The following is a 14,614-nucleotide window of genomic DNA, read 5'->3' as shown; positions in this document are numbered from 1 at the left end:
AGAGAAAACCCACAAATCCCTAAGACTATGCATGTATATAAGCCCTGGTTTGAGAAAAACTCATCATATGCCATGGACATGAAACCCTTTCAAGTTTTACAGCAAAACAGCTTTAATGAAAAGGTGTTCATTTAATGCTGGCTTTAGTCTCTTGAAAAAACTACAGAGCTGTTATCACTTACCTCAATGCATGGCATTCTCCCAGAAAAATTAGCAGCTGTATAGCCAAATGTGACATTTGCTATAAGTTTAAGTCCTAGCTGACGTGCATCGAGCATTCGTGAAAGGGCTCTGTCTTGCTTGTAAGCCTTCATTGACTGCTTCACCATGAGTCTAGTCTTCAAAATTTCTTCAAGCATCCTTGGTAGCACACCCTTTCTGACTGACGGCTATCATAAAGGAAAAAAAAATGTTTAAAATCCTTCAGACATTACAGATTTAGATAATTAAGAAGGAAGCACAAAGTATAACAACAGCCAACTGTCACGAATTGAAACATACTAACAATAGAGTGGCCACAGGACCAGTGGCCATCAATACAAAATCATCACAGTTTCTTTCTTTTGAAGAGGACTTTTCTCCTAAAAGGTTCCTGTAATGTTTATAAATCTAATGAAGCACTATTATGTGAGTTCAAAGACCTCCAGGGAGGAGGATATCAACTAGTGCATAAGAGACCATACAATAAGTTCAGAGGAAACTTTTGTTCAAAACTTTGATCCAAACCCCCACTCTTTCAGAAAGACACATGGGATTTGTATCACTCATAACAAACCTCCGTTTTTAAAGATCTCATCCTAATGACCCCGTAATCTGCATGAACTCCATTTATCTACCTTGGAAGAATGATGAGCTGGGTTGACTCTGCTGACATTCAAACCTGCAGTTCCAGGAACTCTAGGTATTTCAAATCTGATGCTTAGACCACTAAGCCATCCCCTCCGGCCTATATTTATTAGCAATCTGGAAGAGGGGATGAATAGTGAGGTGATAAAATTTGTTGATGCCAAAAAAAAAAATCATTTGTATTAATCAAGACTAGGGAGAATTTATGAGAACTCCAGTAGGAATGAAAACCACAAAACAGTATTAACTTTGAAGATGATTCACAGACACATGCAAGGTAATAGTGCATGTCAGACTGAACAATTAAAACTTCAGGTACAGGATAATCACACTCCTGAATATTAAAAAAAAATCTTATTTTCATTAAACTTACACATCGGGTCAAAATGTAGATGCAAGTTTTAAAAATGCTGTTAAAGGGAGATATAATAAGCTGCTAGATATGTTACAATGAAAACGTATTTTAACCTCTAATTCATTCTGTGTACATTCTGAAGAAGCCATAATGTTTATGTTAGGCTATATGTCATAATGTGAAGACATACTATTTCCCCAAAAGGAATATATTATCAACTCTCTGGTAAAAATTTTCCTCATATCTACATGGCTAATTTTAGGGTATTCTTCAAATATAGCATCTTCCTGCTGGTGAAGAACGATGCCACTTTTGCTAAAGTACACCAGAATGAATTTGAGGGCTAGCGAGGTCCATGCTATCATCAACACCCTACTGTCCCATGGTTCTAGTACAGACTCACTGCTAAACCAGAAAAGAAAGGAATGAAGTTGGCATATGAGTGGCAATGTAACCTTCTCCTAGATCTCCTATTTGTCCTTAATGTATTCATTTATGAGCATTTCCTCAGTCTCTTTTGAGGGGAGATAAGGTAGAGAAAAAAAGAGATCCTATTATTAGTTTGGGTATGTTCTTTAAAATGCACTCAATAAGTAAGAGCATCGTTATTTCTGATAGTCTTAATTTAATTTAAAATAATGTAGAATAATTAGAGTTTACACATTAAAGCAATTTACATCTTTATAAGTTAACATCCTATTATCATCAAATAGCTAGAGTTAAGTCTTCCAGATTCTAACAGAGGGCAGAAGGTATATGTGTACATTATTTCTTTCAATATTTCATTAAAAACTAAAATCTAACAATTAAAAGATTTTAAACCTAAATTCATGTAGAACAAGATGACTGAGTTTTTAAAATTGATTTCTTAGAAGATTCCTATATCCTGGACTTTCTGAGACAAGATATTCAAGCAAACTTAATTTTTTTTCTGTATTATAGGTCAACAACATCTAAACCATTAGTTCTATATAAGCCACAGTTGATACCTTTCATTTACAAGAGAGTATTACCTTGACAAAAGCTATTCCATTGGGGGACACTGTGATATCATGCCTAATTTGGTAAAGTAAATCTGGAGGTACTCTTAGAGAGGTACAGCCAAACTTGAACTCATCATACCTGTTAAGAAAAAAAACATTAAGCAAATACTTTCTCAAATCATAGAAAAGAGATTCTAAGCGATTTCAGGAATCTAATTCCATTAGAAATTCATTTTCAAATATCAAAACATGAATTTGTGTACTTAGTAATACATTTATTTGTCTCATTACCAAAAAGCAGTTCTTTAAATATCCACAATTGGTTAAAATAAATATTTCTTAAATGTCACTATCCTAAAATTTATGGGTAAAAATATCTGTGCTGAAATACCAAATTTCAACTCAACATATGATTACCTTAAACTAAGTTCCTTAAAGAAAAAGTTAAGCCGTTTTTAAATAAAAAGATTGTAAGCAATTTTCCAAATTTCTTAATAAAAAGACAGGATTACCAATACAATTTCTACAAATGCTTTCTATGAAGGAGTGACTATACTATAGATAAAACTATAACACTTGATTTAAATACACAAAAATCATTATTAAAGACTGTATTTCTTATAGTATGAGAAAAATATCTACTCCTTTGAGTATTTAAAATGTTATTCTCATTTAGCTTATAAAATTCGTTAATATGAATAACTAAAACCTAACATTTTAACAATATAACTTTTTAGAAAAATCATAAACTATTTCTAAGAAAAGTCAAGAGGAGGTGATAGCTGGAGTTACAAGATCATAATCCTCATACTGTTCCACCAAAAGGTGATTTTTATCAACCAATTAAATATAACTCTCATTTAAAAAGAGACCATAGATATATACAGGGAGAGTGAAACATAGCTGCAAGGCTGATCTACTGACAATCTTCTTCATATGCATCATCCATGCACGATGCTGAATTAGTCATATGGTGATCCATGTCAATTAGTAAGGTAACTAAAAATAACAATAGCTGTGCTACAGCCCATTCATCTTGCTCATTAGGACAGTCTCAAGTGCAGAGACACTCAAAGAAAGTCTAACTTTAGTTAAGAAGTATAGAGCACAACAACATAATTACAAATAAGAAAAAAACTTACTTTCCTAAGTTCTCCACATGGCCAAGGCAGGTGGAAAAACAGTAGTTATATGCAATCACAATAGAAGGATATAGTGACTGAAAATCCAAAACGAGAACAGAGTTGCTATAGAAGCGAGACTCAGGCTCCATAATTAGGGGAACACACTGTGGTGCTCTCATTTGGGACCTCTGCTGTACACTAGGTGTCACAGGAATATAGTTCATTGGTTTAGCAATACGCAACATCATTGATTCCACACGGTACTGCGGGCAGAGAGGGGAAGGTGGGAAGAGAAGAAGAAACAGTTTAATGTAAATATACTAGTCTTGTGAATATGTGATAATCATCCGGGGGATGTTTTGCTCTTCAGAATAAAGCTGCATGATATTTGTACAATACAGTTACATAGTACTGGTTATTTAGTCAGCTTTTAGGTGCCTGAAGGGGGCATTTGTAAATCCTTTTCCTATTCCTGTAACTTTTATAAAAACTGCAAAAATGTTAAAATGCTTACACCATAAGTCAATATTGAAAAGACAGATACAATTAGATTTCTCTTTATATTTAAGTACAGCTATATCACAACAAACAGATGTAGGAAAGACAGCTGTACAGTTTGTCAATTTAAAAAGTTAGCCAATAATCTTTGAGAAATTGATTTGAGAAAATTAGAGAATGAAAGTCAGGGAAATTGAGATGGACAAATATTATCTTAATTTTTCAAGAAGGAAACACAAGGTTTACAGAATTGAAAGGAAGTCAGCTTAATACTTGCAAAATTGAATCAAGCAATTACTAATTGTTTACAATACTGCTAATAAGCAGATGGTTTGGAATATTAGAGAAAAACAGCACTCGCAAGATTCAGCATGGGTTTGCTGAAATGTTCTCATGTGGTTTTCAGGTATCAAACTTTTTTTTTTTTTTTAAATTATAAGCCAGTTCAAAGAGTTTTTAAAACATGTGAGGTACAAATAAATAAAATAAATTGTAAGCTAACAGGTAATACCAAAGTAGTCAGAACTCTATTTCTGCTATAATTACTGAGTTCATAGATTGGGGGAATGTTATAGACATTAAGTGATTAAAATAATTAAAATAATTTTCAGCAAGGCATTTGATGAAATCTCTCATTATATCCTTGGGAAATTAGTTAGAAAGATATTAATTAAATGGCTTCTAAGATCTCATTTTTCTTTAACATTAAAAAGAAATGATAGAGTCCACTTATATTGATTTCCAAATCCTTCATTGTTTTAAAGATTTTATAGGGGAATTGGGGGAGGAGAACAGCACTGGGGAATCAGGGAAGGGGAACAGACAAGTTGCTGTCCTTTTGTTCTTCAGTCTAGTTGTGGAGGATGTCGCTTCACTGGCCCATGTTGGCACCATCATTGCGCTCTTCCTGGGTGAGGCAGATCGGTCACCGGCCACCACCAGACGGCCGCTCACGGCGGCTCTTGGCAGCTCTCAGGGCTGCCAGCCACTCATGGTAGCACGGCAGCCTGCTGCAGCAGGGGCTGAAGCCTACGCCTTCGCCGGCGACTCACAGAAGCCCAGCTCCAGGTTGAGTTGTTGTTCATCATCTTAGCTGTAGAGGGCAGTGTCACTGGCCCTCATGTGGGATCCGAACCGGGGCCCTGCTGCTCAGAGCTGGTGTCCCAAGCCAACTCCTAACCAACACGCCGCTCCGTCAGCCCCATTTTTTTATTTTTTATTTTAAAGTTCTCGCTTGGGAATTGGATCAAGCCAAAATTAGGAATGTAAAACCAAAGAGACATAGACTTTCTTTGCTGCTTCCTCAGTTCTAAGGGGCCTCTGACGGCATCCTTAATCACACTGACAAAATTCAGGAACATAATATTACAAAGGCACAGTCATTTATTTTCTTAATACCATGAAAAACTTAGCAGTGGCCAGAAAGTTGGTACAAAGAGAAAAATAAGAAGTGAAGCTGTTAAGTGAAATTAAAGCTTTTCCAGAAAATAAAATGACAAGATTTGATCAACCAGCTATATGTATTAGTTGGTACTAGATAGAAAGTTGAAAAAAATCAAATCACCTCAAACATCTTAAAAATAAGTATATCACTCACATAGAACTTGCAAGTGTGCAAAACAAACAAACAAAAAAACAACGGATTTCCTACCTGTGAACCCCTTGTCAGTACATGTAAAAACTGAATGCCAAAAAGTCTAGCCATTTCACTGGTTTTCCCAATCAGGTCCAGCTGTTCTAACATTTGGAGATTTCCACGGACACGACTGATGTAATGATCAACCATTTTCCATCTGTTAAAAGAGAATCCATGCTATGAACATTAGGGAAAAATTTGGACACTTGAAAATAGTACTGTTTTCATTCTGCCAAAACATACATATTAAAAGTGAGGTTATTTAAGGAAGGAGTAATGATGTAAGTATGTTAAGAAGTTAAACATTAGGAAATTTCAGATATTTCAAAGGCATCAAACTTAGTGAAAATATTCACAGTTAAAATAAAATAGTGCTTGTGATAAGGTGGTAACACTAAGAATAATTATTTTCAAAAATTTTCTTGATTTACTTTTTGTTATAAAAAAGTAACATTCTCTCTTAAGACACCACTGCATGCAGTAATTATACAATTATCATTTATCTATTATATCTATAGTTTTTTTTTTAAAGAATATGGAGGCTTTGGGTTATCACTGTAAATACCAATCTAAAATAAATGGATGTACAGTCTTCTTATGGGAAGAAACAAAGTAATTTGAAGAAGATTTAGGAAAATCAGGAGAATAATTTTAACGAGACCATGCATAGGGTAAATGCATGTCAAATTAGTATTTCCTGTGAAAACATAGTCTGTTCTTTGATTTAAATTTAAACAAAAAAATTAACCTCTTTACTATCGTTTTTGTTAACAAGCCAACAACCCTCACCAGAGCCATGAAAGAAGTTTGCATTTAATATTGTTGTTATTAAAATGTAAAAATGATCCAAAGGTATACTACAAAGAATAAAATTTATTCATTTAAAGAATATTAAGGTTCAAATAAATTGCAACCTTTATATGGCTTTTAGAACAATATAGTCATATAACTGTTAAATATAAAAGGTTAAAAGAACTGTTCCTATGATACATGACTAATGAATATAGGAAAATTAGAAAATAAACATGAAAAGAGAAAAAAAATCACCTAATAATTGAAAAGACAGATTAGTGTTAGTGAGGATGTGGAGAAATTATAACCCTCATACACTGCTGGTGGGAATGTAAAACAGTGCAGGTGCACTGAGAAACAGTATGGCAATCCCTCAAATTACTAAATACAGAGTTACTAATTCATTCATAGGTATATACCCAAGGGGAATGAAAACATGCCTACACAAAAACTCGTACATGAATGTACTTAATGGCATTATTCATAATTGCCAAAAAATGGAAATAACCCAAAATAATCCACCAACTGATGAATGGATAAACAAAATGTGGTATATAACTATACAATGGGAATATTATTTGGCAACAAAAGGAAATTAAGTACGGACACATGAATAAATTTGGACAGTATATGCTAAAAAAAAGCCAGTTACAAAAGGCAACATATATTTCATTTATATGATATGTCCAGAATAGGCAAATCTATGGAAAATGGAAAGATTAGTGGTTTCCTAAGGTGGGAGTCGGGGAGGTAGAGAAGGGAGGCTTGGACAGTGATTGTTAAGAGATGCAGGGTTTCTTTTTGGGGTAATAATTGCACAACTCTGAATATATTAAAAACTATTAATTGTACACTTTAAATGGGTGAGTTGTACAGCCTGTGAATTATATCTGAATAAAGCTGTTAAAAAGAATTAGGCAAACATAATAAACCATCTTAAACTTTATACTCAATTTTCAACCAAACAGACAAATACTGTTGTATAGCATGCATTTTTAACTTAATATAGTGTGACTATTTCCCCATATGTGTACATTTTTTTGGTATTAAGTACACTACTGTGTGGTTATAACATTGCTGAGTATTTTTTATTACAGACCTATCTCAGAGATATTGCGGGTTTGGTTCCAGACTACTACAATAAAGTGAGTATTGCAATAAAGTGAGTTGTAATCTTTTTGCTAGTAGAGGATCTTGCCTTCAATTTGTAAAAAAAAAAAAAAAATGTGTGAAGCATAATAAAGTGAAGTGCAATAAAACGAGGTATGCCTGTACTATAAACAATGCTGTGATGAACATCTTTATAGCTAAGTCTATGTACAGATGCTTAATTCTTTCCTTAAGACAAATTCCTAGATTTGATCAAAGGTTATGATTTAGTTTTAATACATAATGACACTCTGCTTTGTAGAAGGTTTTAATAATTTAGTCATACTAATGATGATACAATGCTTGTTTGCTTACATCATTGTGAACTCTGGGGATTATAATTTTTAAGTATTACTAGTTTCAAAGGCCAAAAATTATATTACATTTTAATATATATATTTTTGTTATAGATTAATGTAATCCTTCAATAATACAGATTTGCAAAAGTAAATGTAAATCATATAAATGTAGACCTGAGACAAGGCATATGTGTGTAGTCAATCAGTCCCTTTAAAATAACACAAAATGGATTTAACAGCTCATCCTTTCTGTGGACCTGTCTTGGGAGTTCACTGCTTCTTTCTTCTGCTTGATCTAGTCTTCTGTTGAACCTCTAGTGAATTGTTTAGTTCAGTTATTGTGTTTTTCAGCTCCATTTATGTTTAGTATTTTTAAACATTTTCTATCTCTGTTGAAATCCTCACTTTGTTCATGCACTGTTCTCTTGACCTTGGTGACCAGCTTTATGACAGTTATTTTGAATTTTCTATCAGGTAAATCATATAACTCTGTTTCACTATGGCATACTTCTGGAGATTATCTTGTTCCTTTGTCTGGAATATCTTTGCCCGATTCTTCAGTTTCCTTGACTCTCTGTGTTGATGTCCCGCGTTAGACAAAACCTACACTTCTCCCAGTCTTCATGGATTGGCTTTGTACAGGAGAAGGCGTCCATCGCTCAGCCCAGTCAGAGATTCTGGGGTCCTATACCAACTCCTCCCCTTCCCAGGGAGAAGCAGGAAACTGTGGTTTTTGTCCACTCACTCTGTGCTGAGCAGGAGGGGACTTATGGTCTGCTAAACCAAACCACTGTCTCCCACCCCAGACAGCTAGACTGTGCAGCCTGTTGGCGCTCTAAGACGGGAAAGACAGATGTCAGTTCTTCGAGTAGCTTGGGAGGAGTTGGGGCACTGGGTGCATGAATCAACTCTTCCTCTCTCCAGGGATAAGCTGAGAGCTTGGATTTTTCATCCCCTTGATCTGTGCTGAGCAGCCGGGGAGGATCTATAGCATCTACCAGCTCACATCTCCATTTGGCTCCACCAGCTCGACTCTGTCGGGCCTGTCAGAGCTCCCTCAGAAAAGATGGAGCACTAGACACACAAACCAACCCTTTCCTCTCCCAGGAGAAGCGAGGATCCTTTTCCTGATTGTATAGCTCTGGGTCAGGGGCATGACTTTGGCAAGAGGGTGTCCTGAATCTCCCTACCAGCTTTGGTAAGTCTGGCTCTAGGTTGACAAGGGGGCAGGAGCCTTCCAATTACTTCCTGGACTTTTCACAAAGGGAATTCATGTGTAAATTGTTGCTGAATCAGTGTGTTTAGGGGTTGGGGGGCGGGGGGGAAGAGAATTCCGGGATTCCTACTCTGCCTTCTTGCTGACACCACTCCATATCTTTCCTAATATATTTTAGTATTTAAAAAGTGGACTGTTTAAATTATAAATGTAATATTTTTGAAATAAGATCACATTCATTCCTATTTTTTTGTCCTATCTGGCCAGCCATGAGACATAAAAAAATAATGTGTAATGGTGGCCTTTTAAAAAATAAACATGACAAAGCTGAATTTTGTTAGGTAATCTGTTGTTGTAATAAGCAAATACAAGTTTTGATCTGGGGTGGAAGAAGGAAAATATAATTATAAGGCATAACCTACTAAGGATAAGCCTGGGGAGGTGCGGAAATGGTTGAATTTAGAGCATCTTGAGAGCTCGGGATATTTGGGGGGCTAGGGCATCTGGTAGGTGGCTGACAAAAAAGGAGACACAAAAATTCCAAGTACAAACTCACTTATTCTGAACTTCTCCTAAGCATTGGCTCTACACCAGGAAATGAAGGACAGAATTTCTAAATCTATCTTCCTGAGCCACGGGACAGTGTGCAATAACTATTCCTTGGATGGCAGATGGAATCAGGACGCTATTGTGAGTTCTCCAGATTAGTAATATTAGGGATTAGGAAAGGTTTTTACAGACTGATTTAGGGATCTAGTCACGAGACATAACATTTTATGGAAAAATGTGTTCTAAGTCACAAGCAACAATACTTTGGGAATATAACTCATTCATGTAAATCAAGAGCTTCCTGGAGACCCAAATCTGAGTTTACAAAAACAAAATAATAATAATCAGGCACTTTTGTGCTTTATAAACAGATCTAATACAAGAAATCCTTGGCTAGCAAGTTCCTCTCATTTCTGAGTCAATTTACAAATATATGTATTTCCTTAAAACATTGTAGAAAGCAAAAGCAAAATGAAAAGTATGACTTACTTTCTTGGTAAAAATTCACTTAAATTTAAAAGTAAAATTGTCTGATCTTCCAAAGTATCTCCAAAAAAAGAGTGCATGGTCTCTCCATGTAATATAATCCATTTAACATAAATGGTGTAATGTACAGTCTAAGTCCCTTATGTAGTATGTTAGGTTCACTTGGCAAAAACAGAGTTACTTATCATCTTAGATAACACCTAATAAGAAGTAGCAAAAATATGCATTTAGAGCATTCTGGGGTTTTTAAACAAACCACTGAATGTAATTTTTAATGTTAAGTTTAATACCAAGTCTCATTTTATTTATGGGTATCTAACTTCTCCTAAGCAGCCCAGAAAAAAAAATTACAGAGTTCTGCTTCGGATGTTCCATTGTCAGCCATTACTCGACTCTGACAATGATAAAAAGATCTACAAACTTACAATTTTTTTAAGGCCATCAGAAAGTTGAGGTTACAAGAGAATCAGGTGAACTAAATTTCACTGGATGTGACAAACCCATCTAAGGACAGATAGGACACATAACCTAGTTTACCTATGGCAGAGCATAGGAGGGATAGGCAGCTGCCATAAAAGCAGGTAAGAATGAAACAGGTAAAATGTTAATCAATTATTAAAGGTCATATATGGGTTAGCATGACAATTTTAGATCACTAAGAGCCCAGGCAGCAGGGGAGTCTTTTCCCATGGCGCCCTCCTCCAGTGCTTGTGAGAAAGACTGGGGGCAGGCAGGGCACACAACTTTCTCCGACCCTTCTCTCATATGAAGCAAAGCCTTGAGCTACTGTGGCACTGGCGGGGAAACTCTCCAATCCTCAGGGTTTATGCAAAAATCCACTATCTCTGGGGGAAAGAATAGATGCAAAGGATGTCTGCTGCTGGGATAGTGGCAGTAGTAAAAGCTGCACAGGAGGGAAGGGCAGGTAACTTCCCCTGTTCCAACCATGGGCCTTGTACTAAGTATCAGTCTACCAATGTGAAAGGGACAGAACGCTTTCCCAGAAGCACTGCTGCTGACGAAGGAACAAGCAAACACCATCTTCTCCTGGCAGAGTTAGGAAACCTGCTTGAGGCCAGGACTGGCAGTGGTACAAAGCAGAGACCCATCACCGCTGTGCGAAGAGCAGGAGTGCTGAGAAAGCCTCATCCCTGAGCCCCAGGAGGACAGGAACTTCCAACGACTGACTCCAAACCAGAACCAAATAACTCCCCGCCTCCACTATAAGCCTCACACAGAATAGCAGCAACAGCAGTCAACTGTTCATTAACCCTGACTGGAAAAAAATGCATTGTATAAATGGGAAAAAGGAAGAGAATGGCTGTTGATTTCTCATCAGAAAATGAAAGTTGGGAGAAAAGGGAATGAAATCTTTAAAGTGGTAAAAGAAAAAAAAAAATTCTCAACCCCAGAATTAGACAGTGAAAATACTCAAAAATAAGGGTGAGATAAAGATATATTCAGATAAATAAAAGCTGAGAGAATTTGCTGCCAGCAGACTTGAACTAGAAGAATTACCAAAGAAAACAATTCAGCAGTTTCTTAAAATGTTAACCAAGTAATCATGTGACCTGGCAATTCCATGCCCAGGAAAATGAAAATGTATGTTCAGACAAAGACTTGCATACAGTTTTATTCATAATAGCTTCAAAACAGAAACAACCCAATTGACCATCAACAGGTGACTTGATAAATGAATTGTGGTATATTCATATAATTGAATATTATCTAGCAATAAAAATAAACAAACTACTGGTTTATGCAATAACATGGTTCAATTTCAAAAAACATTATACTGAATTTTCTGAAGTAAGCCAGACACAAAAAGGTACACAAAAGGGTAGGTTGTAAATAATTCTATTTATACAAAGTTCTAGAACTGGCCAAAATAATCTATAGTAATATCAATTCAATTAGTACTTACCTGGAAAGTTTAGGAATAGGTAGGCTGACTGCAAAGTTGTATAAAGGGAATTTTCTGGGTGTTAAGAACTATGTTTACCTTAATTGGGGTAATGGTTACAGGGTGTGTACATTTTTCAAAGTCATCACACAATAAACTTTATTGTATATAAATTATACTCCAGTAATATTGATTTAAAAAAGATATCCTCTTCGGAGTTATGAAACATTACCTGTATAGATCTGTCTTGTTATCAAACCAATCTGATAAGACTCGAAAGGTAAAGAGGGGAAAACGCTGATGAAGAACGTGAAAGCTCACATTTTCAAAAGTATAGTTAGTTAGAGCCACCTTAAAAAAACAAACAAACAAGACTCCATTATAATGATGCTTGAATTTATATGCAAATTTAGTTCTAAAAGATTTCAAATATTACTTCTAACTTTTCATAGTAGATATGAAAGCTCCTTGCAATAATGATTTGTGTTACAACTGAGTCATAATTAATTTAAAACTATGTAAATACAGCCTACTGAACAGAAATATTCATAATAAATTAATATTTAATTGGAAAAAAATCAGACTGTATGAGAGTCAACTTGGTCATGTAATACTCCCAGTTCTTATCACTTCTTTTTGCAAGTATACTCTATGCCAATACAAATACTGACAGACAGAAGCACTGTTAATTTTTTGTTCTTTCCATACTTACCTTTTGGTCCTAATGACATGCTGATTAACAGGATCCCACAGATTCGAGGCTGAGTTACCTAGTTAAAGGCAGGCATTCATCCTGCTCAAGAATTATATCAGTACTAAGACCCAATACATGGAGATTATGGAGTCACTTAAATTCATTCCAAAAGCAAAAGATTAAAAGGATATGGCAGAAATGTTTCCCCATCTTCAAAACATATAGGTAAAAGCTGTGTTAATGGGAAAAGAATACTGAAAAAGGGTCCAAATTTATAAAACATACATCTAGCTAGTCTTTCAGAAATAACCACAAGACACAAGCAATTTAGACATTGGCAGGCATGTCAATGAAAAATGGAAATTAAGGAAGCAGCAGTCCCCATTCTTAGGTCAAGTTGGGATTCTGGGGAATAGTCCAAACAGCGCTTCACATATATTATACTAGAATTTTCAAGTATTTTATTTCCCACATCGGCAATCCAACAAGTACAAAATAGAGATTGAATATTAAGCTCAAGTTGGTGACCCAAACTAGTCTTACTTTATCTACAACTTCTATCAATTCCAGAATGAGAACACTGGAATGTTGTCATACTTCAGAGTGTATGTACTTACACACTTATACTTATGCACATGCACACACGCGCGCACACACACACGCACACGCACATGTTTAAACTTTGGAATGAGCCTATTCTAGAGTCACCAGTATAAAGTAGGTACTAACCCATTATTTTGGAAGTAAATTACCATTTATTTTCCAAAAATCAGTAGCAGCCTGGAGTACTTCTCTCAAAAATAAGTGAATAACTCATTTTATTATCTGCTTCCTCTGTATCCTAATATACACCAATTATTTGCTGACATTTCTCTCTCCTTTTCTAGCATGTTTTCTAGAGTGTTCGCATGTTCTTTGACAGTAAGAACACCTTTGTACTCACTCCCACTCTCTCCTCACTCCCTGCCAAGACTCAGCAGTGATCTCTCTTTCCTCTAAAGGCATACACCATTTATATCTCATTTAGCTTTTACACGGTGCCTGCAGTGGCAGGGATAGATGCCCCATCAAAGCTATATAATATATACGTGAACTCACACGCACACACACACCATGCTGTCTGACCTCAAAGAACTTATATTTTATACATATTTTTATTTTATATATACTTAAAATATATAATAAGCTCTCTAAGGACAGAGAGCATACCCACAATGAGCCTAAGTCTTGATACCTTACTAGCTATGAGGCTTAATACGCAAGTCACTTAACCTCTGTGACTTCGGTTTCCTCATGTGGACTAATACCTTACTACTTTGTTGTCTTACTTATGCTGCAAGTTTGTGAGTGTCAAAATTTAAAAATGACAAGTCTGTAAAAGTGCCTTATAAATGATAAGACATGAATGCAAGGGAGTATATTATTTTACTTTTTTACATAATCTTCATTGCCCATTGCATTTTCTTAATATTTAAAAGCACCTGACACGTGCTTATTGATAGACTGCAATTGTAACAGGGAATATGAGAACCAGAGTCTGATGTTGCCAAACTGTAGAGACAATGGGAGGCTTATGTGCTTGTGTGGACGCATCTGACCTTCCTAGTGAGTGCTGGGAGTGTTCTCTGCTGGTTCTCCACTATCTTAGCTGTCTACTCCTTCTTAGGATCTGATTTCTCTGTCTACTCTTCACAATGTTTTCGTTCACAAAAATGTGTCTTTGGCTCAATCTTGATCACTCAATCCCTTTGCCACTTTCATGCCACTTCCAAGGCTGTATCTCTCATTCAGACCTTTACCCCATATTTGGGACTTCCCTGTTTAAGTGCTTGTGGGTACCTTCACATGGATGGTTATCAGACCGATAACTCATGCTCTACAGTTTTAAAACATCATTTTCCCACCTAAACATGATCTGAAACCATCCATGCCACAGAACCATGATAATCATTCATGATATCTCTTCCTTTTATTTTTTTTGTACATCCAGCTCTTGTGGATTTACCCTCCAAGTTGTTTTTCTGAATCCCTATACCATTGCCAACTTTCATTTGAGCTACCCAATAATCTCTGGTTTTCTTTCT

General features: G+C 35.8%; 1 protein-coding gene across 1 annotated transcript in view; it reads right to left on the bottom strand.

The window, feature by feature from the left end:
- Positions 1-14,614, bottom strand: part of REV3L (REV3 like, DNA directed polymerase zeta catalytic subunit) — a 161,108-nt gene that overhangs the window by 24,480 nt on the left and 122,014 nt on the right. Inside the window, exons 20-24 of the mRNA XM_019646344.1 lie at positions 12,069-12,187; positions 5,458-5,599; positions 3,327-3,571; positions 2,215-2,323; positions 183-389 (exon numbers count right to left, since the gene is read on the bottom strand). Of these exons, the coding sequence (XP_019501889.1) occupies positions 183-389; positions 2,215-2,323; positions 3,327-3,571; positions 5,458-5,599; positions 12,069-12,187 (822 nt within the window). The remainder of the gene's footprint in view (positions 1-182; positions 390-2,214; positions 2,324-3,326; positions 3,572-5,457; positions 5,600-12,068; positions 12,188-14,614) is intronic.

The sequence above is a fragment of the Hipposideros armiger genome, unplaced genomic scaffold (assembly GCF_001890085.2).
Source record: "Hipposideros armiger isolate ML-2016 unplaced genomic scaffold, ASM189008v1 scaffold_101, whole genome shotgun sequence".
NCBI lineage: Eukaryota > Metazoa > Chordata > Mammalia > Chiroptera > Hipposideridae > Hipposideros > Hipposideros armiger.
This window is presented reverse-complemented; position numbering and strand designations above follow the sequence as displayed.